Genomic DNA, 19,096 nt, shown 5'->3' with positions numbered 1-19,096 from the left:
CCACCCAACCAACTAAAAGTAAACTTGCGCTTCATGGTCACTAGTCTGCACGCACGTCTTTCTTCGCATGATGATCACACACAAGTGATGCGCGCAATTGTTATTTTCATTCAAAACATTTGAAAACAAAATCAAGTATGCAACATTATTTCTCGCACCTAATCTTTTTCAATTTAAGTAATCCAAAAGTAATCATTCATTTTTCAAAAGTATTTGTAATCCGATTACAATATTTTAGTTGGTAACGTAACAGATCACAGTTACTGATTTTTTGTAATCAGTTACATGTAACGGATTACTTGTAATCCGTTACTCCCCAACTCAGTGACAAATGAGGTAACATATGAAGCAGAAAGAATATTGCTATTAGTAATATATTTAATAAATAATTAGTGGTTCTCAATTAACAGACTAAGACTGGGATTCATTTAAACCAGCCAAAGCAATGTTTACACAGTGTTTTAACTGATAATATTTTTCCAGTGCTCACACTCTGAAAACTCACACTCTGAAAACTGAAAGCTGCGCTAGGTAGGATTTTTTCATTAAAAGTAAAATGTTTTGTCAATATAAACATGGTGTCAATATGAAATGAAGCATCCAGCCAATCTTTAGCCAATTGCCTTTCTCAAGGTGGGGCTTGGCTGTTTGTGAACGCACATACTGCCTGGATGTAGCATAAGTCTGCGATAAGGAGTGAATAAATAGTGTCTATTTGCACCCAGGTGAGCGTGAGCTCACATTATTGTATGTCTAATTTTGGTATTTTCTTTTATGCAAAGATTTTCTATTGAAAACGCAGCTAGCTAACAGCAACATAAAAATCCAGAGCTAGCCAGCAAAGTAATACATAGTAACTTATTTATTAAGACTAGCAAACTAGATCTAGCTCACCAAACCGTTAAGCTAAGGTTAGTGAGGCTACATTCAGTTGTGTAACTGGCAAGTCTAATGTAACCCAGTTTACATAAAATATACATCTGTCTAAAGAAACATATAACTAAATAGCTAACGTTTCTTATCTTTATTGTTGCCATTGCATTTATTTGGTTCTATGGTGATACATTTTCAGATCGCAGTTGCAAACCCAGCTGTCAATGTCTGGGGGAGAGGGGGAGTTGAGGAAAGAATTGACGCCGCTGTTTTCACATTTCAATTATTTTCTAAATCTTGCCTAGTGCAGCCCGATGTTTTAGGTGTAAATACAATACTCAACAGGAGACATTAATTTGAGTTCATTTGACAATGGGAAAAAACACTGCGTAAATATCGCAATGTGGGTTTGATTTAATTGAGCCCTAAGACTAAGCCACAGGAACAGAGATACAGTACTACCATTCAAATCATTCTAATTTTGCTGTGAGCCTGAATTTACAGAAAGCATCTCAACCCCACTTCCAGACACCACACTTCTTCGATATGGTATAATTGTATGATAATGTAGCTAACTTTTCATTATCATGCCAAACAAAATGGATAATTGCATGGCAGTAACAGAAGTTTGCTACAGTACATGCGCTACCACCACACTGTTCAAATGTTGACACTCGTCTTACTAAATTATTTCCTTCAATAGTAAAATATTGCACAGTTGACTTAAATTTGTATATATTAATGTCAATTTTTGACAGAAATTACAACATTAATGTTCCTATTCCGACAGCCTCAAATCCATGTGTTGGCTGTATAGTTCACCTATTTAAATACTTTAGACTGAACAATATCATTCTCCGTCAAGGGAGCACAGGTTTGAAGAGTAATATAAAGACATTTAATTTGTAATTTGCAAATAAATTGAGAAAAAGTTGAAAGTATGACTTTCTAGTACCTACCAAAGTAGATACATATTTGGGGAGCGAATACATTAGTTTGTCACCATTCCTTGATATACTGTTTCAAATTGGATATTTAATAGATTTCATTCCAAAAATCAACATGCAACATCTAGTTGCTGACCCCTTGAAGCAGTACTCTTTACATGTATAAAAAAAATTATACAAATGAGAAGAAATGCAATAAACATACATTGAAAAGTGCATATATACATTTCTATACAGCATAACATACTCACTGTACAATCATGTCATTATATACTGACAGTATTATAAGCATTATAATATGGATTACTAAGTAGCATAGTATCAGAAATGTTTCCATAGCAATATAATCTATTGGAAAATAATATTAGCGTTGCCTTGTGACAAAGAAGCTTGGCTAAAACAAAGCTGTGTGTGTGTTTGTGTGTTTCTTTCTCTTCATCTGTATTTGTATCTATATGTGTACCTATGTCTATGGATTTGTGTTGGCATAAGGTGCATGTGCAAATGATTTGCACTGAAGCAAAGAGAGCCCAGACCTTTTTAGTGCAGAGGCACAAAAACTGTCAAGTCAGCATCCAAAGAAACTAGCAACAACGTTTCTGACGACACACATCTGCTGTTCAGACTGCCAGAAAGGAGAATAATATAGAATGAAATCAAAATCCCATTTCAGAGCTCTAGTAGAGGAGTCAACAGTCATATAGCAAGCAGAAACAAGCAGTTTACGCTATTAGTCTTGTGTCCAAATGGCAACGCCATTTGACTTGCAGAAAACACACATTATTCACAACAGAGTTGACTATTACAATTACATTTAACAAACAAAAAGAAGTCAATCATTGAGTTCCACCATTAGTTTCCCTCTCATGTCAAGAAAAACATTGTAGAGCCTTTATGTTAAGGCAGCTGCTATCCAGTGAGGTTTTAGTGAAGATCCACTGCGCGTAGGACTCCAGTTCTGGAATGTTCTACCAATTGAATACAACACAGCCTGGGTAACATTCCAAACTTTGAGTGTCAAGGTTTAGAAGGTGGACCCACACCCTTGCTATTCTCCATGTCAGAAACGCATTGTGTTTACAGGAAGTCCCAAATTGAGCACCACTATCTTGAGCAATTTCCTCTCAGGGCTGTGACATCCTCAAGGCCACTAACATCCATTGATTTTGACTGACGGATTGAACGTTGTCATTTTGTCTGGCCCACATCAAAAATTGTCAGGGATGTTGGCTGGGGTTTCCCAAACAATCCTGGAAAGACCATGACATCACAGGGAATAATGAGAAATGATGATGTACTGTTGCTTCTTCTGGTTGTCTTTTGGTCCATTTCCAATTTGGTCTGCTATAAACTCTTTATGAAAGAACTGGGATACTGTTCCAAGACCAATACAGTCATCCATTGGGCCTCAGTTCCAAGACCAATGCAGTAATAAAAACGTCTTTGCAAACTGCCCAAAGAAAAAAGAGGAGACCTCTTCAGAGATGTTTATCTAATCCAGACCTACTCATACACCCAAAGAGACCACTCCTTATTTGATCACATATTGCAATCCATATTTCTACATTTTTGTTTCCAGACACAGTCCTTGTGCAATTGTCATTTTTGAATGTCTTTGGGAATTCAATGGGAAAGCATTGGGAAGGGAGATTTAGTGGTGGACACAAATTGACACAGTCAAGTCCAATCTCAGACCAAGAGGTTTTTGGATCCTAAACCTTTGTTAAATAGGATGGTTAAGCTCTTAGATGCAGTGCACTGTGAGCAGTTATGATTGTCCCCAGCTACCGTACATCTTCTCGTCCTTCCAAAGAGACACATGCTTTACTATTTTGGGTATCTGTTGGTTTGTGTATAATGCATTTACACATTATTGTTGGATAGCAAAATTAGATTAATATAGTAAATCATTAATTAAAGAAAGAATTCAACATAATTGACTATAATAATTGGTGGTATTACTAACTTCCGTTGTCAGAAAAAAGATAAAAGCTTGCAAAAATCTTTTCGACATACTCTTTGTCTTATCGCTCAGCTATGACTTTGTATTTGAGGACTAGGTACGTAGCTAGTCTCAGGACCAGGAAAAACACACCCAAAACCAGGAAGTCCACATAGAGCTTAGCATCCTCCACGTCCAGCAGCTGTAGAACCTCCTCTGGCTTCTGGAACTTACACACCACCCCTGGACACTCCAGCTCTGAACGGTTCATTCCATAGATGGATAGAATCACTCCCTCAAATCCATACCTTGGTGAACAAAAAAAGGAAGTTGAATTATGCTTCAACTTAATTTTAAAATATTTCCACCTTAGCGAAATATACAGGTCAAGTGGAACTGAAATCCAAAAATATGTTTAAAGAGCCTTCAAAAACTACAACTAAATTCAGCCACTAGCTGAAATACAATGGAAATAATCATTGAGCATGTTTAAAAAAAAAAACTGACTAATCTTAGAGTGAGACACCATTTAATATCAACTTAAAATAAGAAAAGGAACTAGACAAGCCTAGCTCAGCTGGCCCGCGATTAGAAGGGATGAACATTGTTGCCCTCGTAGGAATCGAACCATGATAGGCTGTGTCTTCACCACTACTACACCACTAAGCTATACATGTGACACATGTCGATATAGCGCCATTTTGCCACACATTAACATCACGCCAAGTTTGAATATTTCACTCGACACCATTAAGATTTGTGTTAAACTGACTAACGTTTCTTAATGAGTTTACGTCCACCACAAATAGCATCTATGACCTGTATGGCTATTGCCACAGGCTGTTTAAACATTTTATTAGCCAGTAATAGGCCTACTAGTATCTACTAACTTACTACTTGGAATGATCATAGGAATTGAGGAATTTCTAGGCAAGAGAATCATGGAAAACGCTATTCTTTTACTGTGCAAGGGGTTGTGATCTACTGTACACTACACCAAAAAGCATGCATGGATGCGTACTTCAAAAATCCAATAGAAATAGTCGCAATATAACCGTAAACAGCTTACAATAATGTAGCTACTGAAGCTTGTAGCCTGTGAAGTTTTTGTCTATCCTGCACAAATCATAATGCATAATTTGTTTTGAGTGTGGTGAGGCTCGAACACAGGTCCCTTGCATGGCAGTCTGCATCTCAAACCACTACGCTATTTAACATCAATCAGTCTGTCAGTCAGTCAGAGACATTCACTCTTCTTGGCCGGCTCCAATAGCGCGGTCCGTCAACAAGAGAAATTCACCTTAGAGCACTTTTAAGGTAGGACAGTAATACAATAGCCAAGATAATACAATAACCAAGAATGCCCACTACCAGATTACTTAAAAGATAAAGCAAAATATTTAAATACAGCTCTGGAAAAAATTAAGAGACCACTAATTTATCTTAAATCAGCATCTCTACATGTATGGCAGACAATCCATTCCAGTGTCTGTTCAATTCCAACACAGGCACACCTAATTTTACTTAATGAGGTACTGATTAGGTGATTATCTGAATAAATCTAATTTAATGAGGAAAAGTATAAAAACCACTGCTGTGGCCATCACTACCCTCTTGCAATAGGACCAGCTGAATGGCAAAAACAGTGAAAGTAGTACCTCAAAGGTAATTTGAATAAAAAAACAACTATTCAGCATCACAAAAGAGTTGAAAAGAAAAGCTTTGAGTGTGGAAAAGAAGGGTTCAATTCTGGCTTTACTGAGTGAGTGTCAGGTTGCTTCCATCCTGAAAATTTCAGAGACGGTGGTTCATAAGAACAAGGTCAAGGAACAGACATTGGGGACAACAAAGCTACAGAATGGCATAGGGCAAAAATGACTGTCCATTGACTGAGTTGACCGTCATCTAATTCGAATGTCACACAACAACTGTAGGATGACATCAAGTGACCTACAAAAAGAATGGTAAACAACAGCTGGGGTGAAGTGCATGGTGAGGACGGTTGAAAACAGGCTCCTAGGGGCAGGGCTGAAGTCATGCAAAGCTAGAAAAAAGCCATTCATCAATGAGAAGCAAAGAAGAGCCAGGCTGAAGTGTGCAAAAGACCAAAAGGATTGGACCGTAGAGGAATGGAGTAATGTCATCTTCTCTGACAAGTCAAAATTTCTGTTTTGCCCAACACCTGGTTGTCTAATGGTTAGACGGAAACCTGAAGAGGCCTACAAGCCACAGTGTCTCGCACCCACTGTGAAATATAGTGGAGGATTGGTGATGATCTGGGGATGCTTCAGTAAGGCTGGAATCAGGCAGATTGGTCTTTGTGAATGAGGCATGATCAAGCCAAGTACAAGGTTATCTTGGAAGAACACCTTCTTTCTGAGAATTGGGTTTTCCAACAGGACAATGCTCCATGCCACACAGCCAGGGCAATCAAGGAGTGGACGGAGAACCACCAGAACCTGTCATTGCCAACCCAATCTCCAGACCTGAACCCCATTGAAAACCTCTGGAATTTGATGAAGAGGAAGATGGATGGTCACAAGCCATCAAACAAAGCCGAGCTACTTGAATCTTTTTGCCAGGAGTGGCATAAAGTCACCCAAAAGCGATGTGACAGACAGGTGGAGAGGAAGCCAAGATGCATGACGTATTTTGTTGTTGAAAAATGAATATTATTTGTTTTCTTTGCATTATTTGAGGTCTGAAAACAATGCATATTTTTTTATTTATTTTTACCAGTAATTATTTTCTACACGTTAATACTCTAAATGACAATATATTTATTTGGAATTTTGGAGTAATGTTGTCAGTAGTTTATAGAATAAAACAAAACTGTTAATTTTACTCAAACACATACCATTGAATAGTAAAACCAGGAAAACTGATAATTTTGCAGTGGTCTCTTAATTTTTCCCAAAGCTGTACACCATAGCCCTGTGTCATAAGATAATGGGGCGGTTTTCCATACACAGATTAAGCCTTGCACAGGATTTGAACTACATTCAAATGGAGATTCTCCATTGAGCTTGATTTTTGGTTCAGAACAAAGCATAATCTGCTAAACCTGCCCTACAGGTTTAAGTTCAACCGTAGTATATTATATGGTGTTTTGTTGTAAGCTTGTTATGGTAGTATAGCCTATTTTAGTTGCTTTGGTAAAATGAGGTTTTCTTGAAAACATTGGTTATTATACATATTTGGGGGAAGGTGACCTTTAGACAGAAAAACTTAAGGTAGATAAGGTTTACATGCTGGTGGAAATTGTGGTCTTACAAAATCTTAAAACGCTACCATTAATGTAAGTGTACTGGGGCTTGCAAAATACTCACTTGTGAAATACATGCATGTATAATATCCTCCTCAAGCTCCAACTATTTAAGCGACAACTTTGCACACCAGACCAACCTGACATAGGAAACATAGGAGCTCCATTGTAGGTACTTAGGGATGGTGTCAAAGTTCACAAAGAATCCAGAGAACAGGAGCACTGGGATGGCCGTTACTGGACCCACAAAGGTCGCCACCTGAAGAAGAAGGAATCTGTCACTCACAGTGTAACCCTTAAACTCCTCTGACCAAGTAAGAGGGTGACCGAGCAAGCCAGTTTTGCCTTTATCATTTAGAAATCGGAAAAGAACACCTAAAATAGGAATATTTCAGAAATCTTGAAAACATTCGGTATGAGCAGCCCAATGTACTTCAACATGCATAGAGGCTGACTGACTTGGGCATGACTAAGAATGTGCTTGGCAGTATCGGTTTGTGAACGACTGACCCAGGCGTGTACAGTACCTGTAAGGAGGTGGAGGCAGCCCCAATGAGGAGCCCCAGGGACTGGGCTACCAGGGCTGTAGAGGTGGACAAGGCCATGAAGAGAAGGTACCGCACTGCCTCAGGGGGTTGTTCTGTCATCCAATATACTATACTACAGTAAATGATGGGACAGATCACCTGGGGCAAGGGGGGGTTGGACAGAGAAAGAAAGAAAGTCGCTGAAAGAAAGTCAGATAAACCCACACAGAGCTACAAGTTGATTTCACTTAAAGTAGCAGTAGGTAGGATTCTTTCAGTAAAAAATATTTTGTCCCCTATAAACATGTTATGTAAGCTAATGAGGCCCTCTAAGAGTTGTTTAGCAACACAGACAGCTCAGTGCCAGTGGAGTGTGAAGCTACATTCCAGACAATTCTGTTCCACCAAGTTGTTTTGGAACAGGTAATTCTATTTTTCATATTATTATTCGGAACTTCATTCGGTATCAGGCATTGGTGCGGAACTACTTTCTGACCGGTGAGTAATTGCAAAATTCTGTAATTCAATTTTTTGTTTTTACTGAAAATCCTACCTACTGTAGCTTTAATAGTGCCATGCCCAAAAGATGAGAACATGACACAAACATGCCAGCTGCTTACTTGGAAGGGTATGTCCGCCATTGTTTTTGCCAGGAAGTAGGCTTTCAGGCTGTACCAGTAGTTGAGATGTTCCCTCAAAAATACTGACATCTCCAGAGGAACTGTGAAACAGGTCAATAATCATAAGCTTAAGCTTATTGAAAGTACCAAAAACAAACCAGTGCAAAGATTAGATTGCATTGTTTAACCAACACTTGGCTACATCATATATTATACCATAGGATCATAAGTCACACAGCACAAACTGATCTAAGACCAGATTAGAATAACCCATTTGTTAGCTAATGTTTCCACCCTCCACATGTGAACTGTCTCTTACAGGTAAGGACGGTGGGCATCAGGGCAGCAAACATGAGGAAGAGCATGGAGAAAAAGAGGAAGCCAGTGTTGTTGAAGACCTTGCTGGCATCGTTGCCGATGCTGAGATAGAGCAGACCAATCAGGACTCCTATGCATATGTGAGACATCACTCTGAGATGGGTCAGTACCTGGGAACACACAATAAAAAACCTTGATTTAGTTTGCAAATATAACAGCACTAGGGATTGGTACAGAGAGTTGAATATTCAAATACCCAAAATTAATTTAGTATTTGAGTACTTACGTGTGTATTTAATTTTGACCCACATTCATTTTACATAGAGTTTTACATACAGAAATACATTTTCATGATTTTGGCTCAGTATGCCACCACAATGGATTTGAAATGAAACAACTTAAGATGCAATTGAATTGCAGACTATCAGCTTTAATTCAAGGAGTTGAACAAAAATATTGTATGAAATGTTTAGGAATTGCAATCATTTTCATACACAGTCCCCTTATATCAGGGGCTCAAATGTAATTGGACAAATTAACACAATCATAAATACAATGTTCATTTTTTATACTTTGTCGAGAATCCTTTGCTGGCAATGACTGTTTTAAGTCTGGACATCACCAAACTTTGGGTTACCTCCTTTGTGATGCTTTGCCAGGCCTTTACTGCAGCTGTCTTCAGTTGTTATTTGTTTGTGGGTCTTTCTGCCTTAAGTTGGTCTTCAGCAAGTGAAATGCATTCTCGATCGGGTTGAGATCAGGTGATTGACTCGGCCATTGCAGAATATTCTAGTATGTTTTGGGTCATTGTCCATCTGTAAAGTGAAGTGCCGTCCAATCAACTTCGCTGAAATTCACTGAATCTGAGCAGACAATATATCCCTATACATTTCAGAATACATCTGGCTGCTTCTGTCTTCGGTCACATCATCAATAAACACTAGCAACCCAGTGCCATTGGAAGCCATGCATGCCCATGCCATCACACTGCTACCACCGTGTTTTACAGATGATGTGGTATGCTTCGGATCATGAGCCGTTTCAAGTCTTCTCCATACTTTTTTCTTCCCATCAATCTGGTACAGGTTGATCTTAGTTTCATCTGTCCAAACATGCTGTTCCAGAACTGGGCTGGTTTTTTTAGATGTTATTTGTCAAAATCTGGCCTTTCTATTCTTGAGGCATATGAATGGTTTGCTCTTTGTAGTGAACCCTCTGTATTTGGTCTTGTGAAGTCTTCTTTTCATGGTCGACTTGGGTAATGATGTGCCAACCTCCTGGTGAGTGTTTTTCACTTGGCTGGATGTTGTGAAGGGTTTTTTCTTTACCATGGAAAGGATCCTACAATCATCCTCCACTGTTGTCTTCCATGGACATCCAGGCCTTTTTGTGTTGCAGAGCTCACCATTCTGTTCTTTTTTTCTCAGAATGTACCAAACTGTTGATTTGGTCACTCCTAATGTTCCTGCTACTTCTCTGATGGATTTTTTTATTTCCAGTAATGGAAGTGAAACAAAAATGGCCTGTTTCACTTGTATTGAGAGCTCCTTTGACTCCTTCACACGTTATTTCTTTACGATCGTCAACCAAAGCGTTAGTAGTGTTGTGGGGCCCAGTCAGTCAGAATGACACGACATATACAGCATAGCTTACTGTTAACAAGTGGATGAAAGTTAATTAATTCAAGGAAAGATGGAACATATTTCCTGAATTAATGTTACCTACGGAAACATTATTTGGCCACAAAATGCTACGTAAAGTTGAGAGTGCAGAAAACGGAGAGTTAAGCAAATCGCATATAGCTGGCTAGCTTAGCTAACTAGCTTTTTAGACTTCTATATCCAATAAATTGATAAATATTGATAAATATTGTCTTCTAGTTCTATAGTCTAGTTATATGGGTCTATCACACTGTTTCCTCCATATGCACGCTCGCTCTTTTGTCACACAAGTGGCCATTAAGCCAATGTTTATGGGAACTACACCCACTCCTATGTGTGTTATGCAGTAGCGCTCATATTGTACCGGTAGTTTTTAAAAACCTGTATTTCGGTTTGCCGAATACTATTCGAATAGCAACACATACTCAGAGTTTGGGATTACCAACAAGAAATCAGGCAAGCTCAAAAAAGATGCATTGTTTTCAGACCTCAAATAATGCAAAGAAAACTAATTCATATTCATTTTTCAACAACAAAATATGAATGTTTTAACTTAGGAAGAGTTTGGTGGAAATCAATATTTGGTGGAATAACCCAGATTTTTTTTAATCACAGCTTTCATGCGTCTTGGCATGCTCTCCACCAGTCTGTGACATTGCTGTTGTGTGACTTTATGCCACTCCTGGCACAACAATTCAAGTAGCTCGGCTTTGTTTGATGGCTGTGACCATCCATCTTCCTCTTGATCAAATTCCAGAAGTTTTCAATGTGGTTCAGGTCTGGAGATTGGGCTGGCCTTGACAGGGTCTTGATTTGGTGGTCCTCCATCCACACCTTGATAGACCTGGCTGTGTGACATGGAGCATTGTCCTGCTGGAAAACCCAATTCTCAGAGTTGGGGAACATTGTCAGAGCAGAAGGAAGCAGGTGTTCTTCCAGGATAACCTTGTACTTGGCTTGATTCATGCGTTTTTCACAAAGACCAATCTGCCTGATTCCAGCCTTACTGAAGAATCCCCAGTTCATCACCAATCCTCCACTATATTTCACAGTGGGTGTGAGACACTGTGGCTTGTAGCCCTCTTCAGGTTTCCGTCTAACCATTAGACAACCAGGTGTTGGGCAAAGCAGAAAATTTGACCTGACGCTCACTGTATCCCTCTGCCAGTAAAGACAGAATTGAACCCTTCTTTTCCTCATTCAAAGCTTTTTTTTCTCATCTCTTTTATCATGCTGAATAGTTATTTTCTCATTCAAATTACCTTTGAGGTACTACTTGCACTGTTTTTGCCATCCAACTGGTCCTATTGCATGAGGATAGTGATGACCACAGCAGTGGTTTTTATGTGTTTCCTTGTTAAATTAGATTTGGTTCAGGTAATCTCCTAATCAGTACCTCATTAAGTAAAATTAGGTGTGCCTGTGTTGGAATTGAACAGACACTGGAATGGAATGGCTGCCCTATGTATTTTCAAAATACATTTCAGGTATGAAAAGGTATTTCACCTTTTATTCTGAAATATATTAAAACATTTATACATATTTAACTTTATTCAAATTACATTTCAGCTATCAAACTGAATTTCACCTTTTATTTCTGAAATGTATGTCAAAATGTATAAGTACATTTACATTTTGTCCAAATGTATTTCTAAATTAATGTTCAAAATCCAAAATGACATGTCATGTAAGACTTGTTATATTTTTTTACTTCACAGTTGACCTGAAAATGACTTCACAGTTATTTCAACATGGAACACAAACTGAGACCAAGATCTTTTTTACAGCAAAATACAGGTGTTATTTCATTACAGGACTCAGGTTTTAGTGGATATTGGGCTTGGTAAGGACTGTGGGGTCCCTTAGGTGTAACCCAGGTTTTTTTCTGAAATCAATATTATATTACAGCCAAAAATAGAACTGGATTTTCTAAACAAAAGCAGCGCACTTGTCTTCACGCAGTGAATATACAAACACTTTCAAAATAATCATCATTAGTGACATATTGGTGACATCACTTTGGTGTTGAAATACATATATATTTATGGATTTTCAAAATGAATTACATTTTGTAGTCACCAGTAAAGTCTATTTTTAGTATGTATTTTCCAATACATTTTCAAATGCATCACCCAAAATTTCTGCTACATTTTATATCCATTTGGTAATATATTTGTAAATGTATTCTAAATGTATTTATTACATTTCCTTAAATACATTAATGGGCCGATTATTTGTATTTTTAAATGTATCCCAAATATATTTTAAAAAATATATTTAAAATGTGTTTATTCTCTTTATGGGGTCGCCTTCCCTGGATTCGAACTCGGGCCTCCCACTCGGGACTACCACTACACCACGAAGCTACACATATTTCAAGTGTTGGTATAGCATTTCAACATTAGATCATTTTGTCCCGCATTAACATTACGCCAAGTTAGACTATTTCGCTAGACATCATTAAGCATCGTGTTTAACCGAGTAACGTTTCTTATTAAGTTTACTTCCACCACAAATAGCAATGAACTGTATGGCTTTTGCCATTTAAACAGCTTATTAGCCATTCGTGAATGACACTGATGTCAATATAGGTGACAATAACTGACTTTTTCGTCAAGTGAAAAGACAAGAGAATCTTGTAGCCAGCAGAGTTTTTGTCTATCCTGAACAAACAGATATTTGAGGAGAAAAGGTGTGTCGGGAAGCACTCTGCCAAAGGATGATGATTTGTATTTGATGCAGCCACCTCAAATCCGACTATGGTAGGCCATTTGATTCTGCCTGCTTTGGATCTCAGCAAATTGTGTTCATTGGTTATCACTGGCTGCTGACAACATTGACTTTAAGATAAGAGTGCAGGTGTATAATCACAGTTTATTTAATTAATTTGTGTTTTGAAAATCCATCGCTGGTGGCCCTATTAATTGCAGGTTACGTTTGCATGGGTAGAACTTATTTGCGGGTGCATTCACATGACTGGCGTTTCTGCAACGTTTGGACAATGTTGGTTGTTATGGAGCAAAACATCAGACTACTGCAGATTTAGTGTACGCGCGAAAAGCTACGAATATCTTGATTTTCATATACAATAATGTCAATACCCTTTTCAAGTAATTGCCATTTATTTTTCAACAATGTTTTGAAGCAATTAAAAACATGAAAGAAACACAAATAACAGAATAGGCTAACACATCCTTAGATTTTGGGTTATGTTCAGATAAAAAGTCAGATTCTGGAAGATTAAGGGTTATTGGATTAATTGGAATGACAGAATATCTGACAAAGCTTTAGCGTGTAATGTAGAGATGTAGCCCAATCATATTGAAGTAAAAAACAATGGTTTAGAAACCCATTTCCAAAGGCACTGTACATAACCCATAAGGTAAAATGTGTATTACGTTTTTTGGCCAGCTAAGTAAACTCTAACATTGATTGATTCCGCTAAAGGTGTTCAATTGGTTATTGGCTATTCCTATTTGTTTTCTAATTCCTCTTAATATGAAAGTCATCTAAACGTATTCAGATTCCGTTACTGAGTAATACTCCGGATGGATTCATTCATTGATTCACATTCTATTTCAAGTTGATTAATCATTTCATACAAACATTATGTACCAACACATGCACACAAAACCATTATAATAATGAGTGTGACCATTATTATAATTGGAATTCTTTACCGTATCCCTGCATATTGTCAAAAGAGTTCTTCTGAACAGGACGCAGAACTGTGACCAGGTACTGGTGGCAAAGCTGTGTTTCTCCATTGTTCCTGTATATTGTGTATCCTGGGGATGGACGGACAAAAAGAAGACATTGAGCAATTAGTTAGATCCCTTACACATTGTGTGTAAACATGTTGCAGTCAGTTAGATCCCCTACAGTGTGTGAGAGTTTGTACGAACATGAAATAAGAGTGTACTCTAAATTAATAATATGTGCATGTACACCTCATGTTTTACTTTGTTTCCTTGTCTTTTTGTTGTATGTGCGACTGTGTGGTGTACAGCTGAGCGGGTTAAAAGTCATGAACTGCATTGGGTCCTGTAGGTCAGCGTGTGGTGCCACTAACGCTGTGACTGTTGGACTGTTGCGACGCCGGGTCACTCTTGTCGCTGGAGTTTTTCTTGCCCTCCTCTGAGCAGAGGCCTCCCTGCACCGCTTCGAACAGGACCGAGTTCAGGTCACCGTATTCTCCAGAGGCCACCTCGATGACTGGGTGCGGGGGAGCACACAGAGAGGACACAATGTGTTAGTCGTGAGACAAGAACAAAGTGCTCGGAACAGACAAACATGAGATTTTTTTGCTGACTCACTGAAATCTGCAGGATTGTGGTAGGTGGGACAGTGAAGGCCCAAGTTCTTCAGATAAGGAATCAGGTAGGGGACAGTGCCGTGGTAAATACATTGGCCCTGACTGAGGATGTACAGCTAAATTGGGATACACAGAGACAAGTATTTTACCTGAAGTAATATTAGTCTCTAAATACATTTTAGGTGACACTAATGGCTTTATATAACAACTGACCTGGATATGGAAGTCTAGAATAGGAGAAGGCAAGTATAGAGCCAGCTGTGGGCCAACAAATGTTGGAGTTGATGGTCGTGGGGGGCGGAACATAATTAGAAGAATTTGTACGACGCAAAACTGATCAAAAATAAGATTGCAAGTAACCATTACATACATTGATCCCAATGAGAAAACAGATGTTCTAAATTGAATACGTTTTTAACTGAATACCTGTTACCTGTTTGGTATTTTTTGGTCCAAGACATTAAAATGTGGGGCGTCACCTGTTGCCTACCCCTAATCTAGAGGATAGACCATACATAACTCAAGAGTTCATCTAATCAGAAATTGAATGCCTGTGTACATCCCAATCATACTGATCATATTGTATGTACTTAACTTTGAATGGCATGTTCCATTTAATTTTAAAGAATTGGGTTACCTTATCAAACATCTCAAAAAGCTTGGCGCTGGGCTGGTGGATGGTGCAGATGATTGTCCTTCCTCCCTGAGCCAGAGACTTCATGAGGGAGACCACCTGAAAACAAGATGCACTGTCCAGACCACTGATAGATAGAAGAGAGGGGGGTTGGGAGAGGAAGAAACAGCCCAAAACAGAAGACAAAATAGGGCAAATGTTAGCCTGTCCGGACTATTACACAGTGCAGCAAACAAAGCAGTTTCCCAACCCATTAAAGTGGCATTTCCATCGTGTCTGAGTATCACAGTGTACCCAGATATGTCTGTACACCAGGTGTGTTCATACCTGGTAGGTTCATCGAAAAACATAACAGGGGGGTTGTTGACCAGCTCCTGGGCAATGGCCAGTCTCTTACACTGCCCCCCTGACAGAGAGATTGTCCGGGTCTGGGCACACTCCTGCAATCCAAGGGCTGTCAGGATCTCATCCACCTGATTGGAAGACATGCAGAGAGACCCGTCCATATACACAGCGCTTGCATTGGGATAAAATAAGTGTAGGAACTGACAAAGTTGACTATTAGACTATGTTTATGAAAACGTATGTGATAATAAGGCTTGCCCAAAAAATGAACCGGAAAGCTGTTTGCCGCTCCGGCCCAAGTCAAGCACTGCATATACAGGTGAACCACAAGATGTGAGGCCTTTCTTTGAATCTGCTGATATACTGAGTATTCTACAGTATGAAGACTAACTCACCAGTTCCTTTTTCACTTCCATGCTTTCCTTCATCTTCAGATTGGCAGCCACCTAAAATAATGAGTACAACATCACAAAACGGACCTTAATAGGTCTTTGCCAACCACCATGTGTCGAACAGTGACCTTACCATCATGGCCTCATGTACATCATGTCTAATTGTTACAAACTTCTTGTAGGCCTTGGGTTGCCAGGTAGCCTAGCAGTAACAGCATCTGACCAATAACCAAAAGGTTGTTTTATCGAATCACCAAGCCATGTGAGGGTTGACTGTCCACAAATAAAACAGTTAACCATAATTGTGCCCAACATGGTGGCCCCCAAATGAAGCTTTGGAAACTTTAGTTACATTTCCGAGCAATTCCGTAATCCTCAATCCTGACCATCATGGCCTGACACGTTTAAGGTGACCTCACCAACATGGCCCGACACGTTTAAGATGATCTCACCATCATGGCCCGACACGTTTAATGTGACCTCACCATCATGGCCCGACACATTTAATGTGACCTCACCATCATGGCCCGACACATTTAATGTGACCTCAACCAACATGGCCTGACACGTTTATGATCTCACCATCATGGCCAGACACGTTTACAGTGACCTCAACATTATGGCCCAACACGTTTAATGTGACCTCACCATCATGGCCCGACACGTTTAATGTGACCTCACCATCATGGCTTGACACATTTAAGATGATCTCACCATCATGGCCCAACATGTTTATGGTGACCTCACCATCATAGCCCGACAGGTTTAATGTGACCTCAAAATCAAGGCCAACATGTTTAAGGAATCTGAGCATTAACAATTACAATATGAATGTACATTGCATTGGAAGTGAATGTGTCTAGATGAGAACAACAGAAACATCTCTGTTTAGATTATCTCTCAGTAGGTAGCGCTCTAATGACCATAGGAATTTTTACGATGGCCATATGGCATGGGGGTTGACTTCTAAAAACATGGTCTTTGCTAGTTAGAAACGCTCTTAATGTATAGGCTAGCTGGTAACCAACATTACAGTGAGAAGATAATGGAACGTTCACCGAATGACATCTGTGCTGTAATTTTCCAATAAACGTGAACGAACTTCTCCCTCGATTTGATACGGGTTCTACATTATTTGACCACTATACGAAACCGCCGATTTCTAACAAAGGTGACCTCACCATCATGGCCTACACGTTTAAAACCCTTTCGATGTGAATGGACTAAGACGATTTCAGCCATAACTGTCCTCCCAACACAACTCAACTGTACTGACTGTCAGTTAAACTGTTGCATGCAAAAGCCAGTCAAGCTTCCCTTATCCCTCCAAAAAAATACAATTATAATAATACAGAAACTACAGCCCATTGAACGAGTAATGTAATAACTTTGGTTTAGGAGTTTTCAGTTTTTCAGGGAGGGAGTGTATCCATTGTAAAATAAGGGGCCCTGGTGAAACAAAACCATGATCTAATATTTTAATGATTCAGAGGTATACTCTACACACAATTATCCCAATTCATCCTGTAATAGGTTATATGTAATAACAACATGGTAGATTTCTATGCTAATGAGTCACACCAAAGACTGGAAGGCACCACGGGAAAGACGCTTTCAGCAGACACCCTGGATACCCAGACAGGGCCTACCGTTCTCGTATATATTTAATTAAGTAACAGAGGTATCCCAAATATGGGGTACTTACATTCCGGGAGTTTTAAGGTGACCTCACCATTATGGTATAAATGTTTAAAGTTACATCACCATTATGGCGTAAACATTTAAAGTGACCTCACCATTATGGCCTACACATTAAAGGTGACCTCACCATCATGGCTTCCCGAGTGCTCAGGTTCGGCAACAGCATGTCGTCCTGCATGATGTAACAGGACATCTTCCTGAAGCTACGCAGGTCCCTTGGCCGCCCGTTAACCAGGATCTGACCCTTCATCCCTGTCTCTCTGTTACCAAATACAGAAACACACAGAATACAAGTACATTTGCAGAAATGTCCAGTCCACCACAGTCCAGATGAACCCAGGCCAACAAACACCATTCCCCACTTGTCAACCTGAGACTAGACACACATTTAAAATACTGAACAAAATACTAATCCTTCATCTGCACCCAACCTAATCAAACCCAACAAAGCCAATGTCTCACCTGTACCCAGCAAGTATGTTCATCAGAGTGGATTTGCCAGCTCCTGAGGGTCCCATGATGCCAATGAGCTCCCTGCTGCAGAACCTCCCTGACAGACACTTTAACAGGGCCTTGTAACCTGAAGACAGGAAACACAAGTCAGGAAACAACACAAAATATCGCATGATTTACAATCCCTGGCCCTATAATAATCACACATAACCCAAGCGATCCCAGCCTGGGGTCAGGCGATGCCCAACCATCTAAGGTTTTGTAACCTGAGGGACAGTAGACACCAGCATACTATGCAAGAGTCTCATAATCCTGAGAGACAAGGTTGATCATGTTTACTCTGCACATCAGGTCAGTGATGATTCACACATTAATAGTCAATCTAGATTGAAAAGAGATGGGACATAACTTGCTATTTATGCTGAGCGGAAATTATGTTATCGGTTGCTTCAATAGTGTTTACAGAGCTTAGGAATCATGTCCTCAGAGAATATTTTGCCAGGGTTTGTACTTGAACCTACCTACTCACACCCTAACCAGAACTTAAATGGGGGTGTCTTGAGTTGGGAAATATGCTGATCATTGAGTCAGAAAATATTTTTCACTCGAAAAAAAAGATTTATGATCTCTCAACATAAGGCCTGTTCAGACCTCAGAATTTTTGTGACAACAGTTTCATTTAAATAACATTTACATAATATGTTAATACAATTTTGTAATTTGACTTGCAATGAAAACATGTAGTGCTCAGAAAGGTCAACAACAAGTGGAAAATATGGCACAGAGCACCTTGCTCTGTCAAAATGGCTAGATAGCTGACTAGCTTGTCTTTTTACTCCGATCTAAACAGATCAGAGTTTGGGGAAGCTCTCTTGCATTTTCCTAACTTCTTGCCTGCATCTTTGCACTTGCAAACATCTTAAATCTGTGAAGAACTTTTATCTTTGATCCTTCTGCTTCAATTGCAATACTCTGAGATGTGCTCAAAAGTTTGCATATCTTGGGAAAATTTGTAAAATATGTACCATTTGTAAAGAACATGAGTGAGCAGTCAAAACATGTATTTTATTTCTTATGGGATTCACATTCAACTGTAGGTAATA

The 19,096-nt window shown here is 39.2% G+C and overlaps 1 protein-coding gene across 5 annotated transcripts in view; it reads right to left on the bottom strand.

The window, feature by feature from the left end:
* Nucleotides 1–356: 356 nt before the first annotated feature.
* abcg4a (ATP-binding cassette, sub-family G (WHITE), member 4a) overlaps nt 357–19,096 on the bottom strand; it is a 54,147-nt gene continuing 35,407 nt past the window's right edge. For 2 of the 5 annotated variants that reach the window (XM_020048585.2, XM_020048584.2), the window contains exons 3-16: nt 18,003–18,120; nt 17,668–17,800; nt 15,843–15,893; nt 15,430–15,575; nt 15,106–15,229; nt 14,682–14,801; nt 14,470–14,584; nt 14,226–14,368; nt 13,834–13,941; nt 8,494–8,662; nt 8,175–8,275; nt 7,555–7,713; nt 7,168–7,286; nt 357–4,070 (exon numbers count right to left, since the gene is read on the bottom strand). In XM_020048585.2, coding sequence (XP_019904144.1) covers nt 3,845–4,070; nt 7,168–7,286; nt 7,555–7,713; nt 8,175–8,275; nt 8,494–8,662; nt 13,834–13,941; nt 14,226–14,368; nt 14,470–14,584; nt 14,682–14,801; nt 15,106–15,229; nt 15,430–15,575; nt 15,843–15,893; nt 17,668–17,800; nt 18,003–18,120 — 1,832 coding nt within the window. In that variant the 3' untranslated portion in view covers nt 357–3,844. Of the gene's footprint in view, nt 4,071–7,167; nt 7,287–7,554; nt 7,755–8,174; nt 8,276–8,493; nt 8,663–13,833; nt 13,942–14,225; nt 14,369–14,469; nt 14,585–14,681; nt 14,802–15,105; nt 15,230–15,429; nt 15,576–15,842; nt 15,894–17,667; nt 17,801–18,002; nt 18,121–19,096 lie in introns of those variants that run through there. The other 3 variants (XM_010870454.4, XM_010870455.3, XM_020048586.2) reach the window with 3 other exon arrangements.

The sequence above is a fragment of the Esox lucius genome, chromosome 7 (genome assembly GCF_011004845.1).
Source record: "Esox lucius isolate fEsoLuc1 chromosome 7, fEsoLuc1.pri, whole genome shotgun sequence".
NCBI lineage: Eukaryota > Metazoa > Chordata > Actinopteri > Esociformes > Esocidae > Esox > Esox lucius.
The sequence above is the reverse complement of the archived record's forward strand: the minus strand, read 5'-3'. Positions and strand labels throughout refer to the sequence as shown.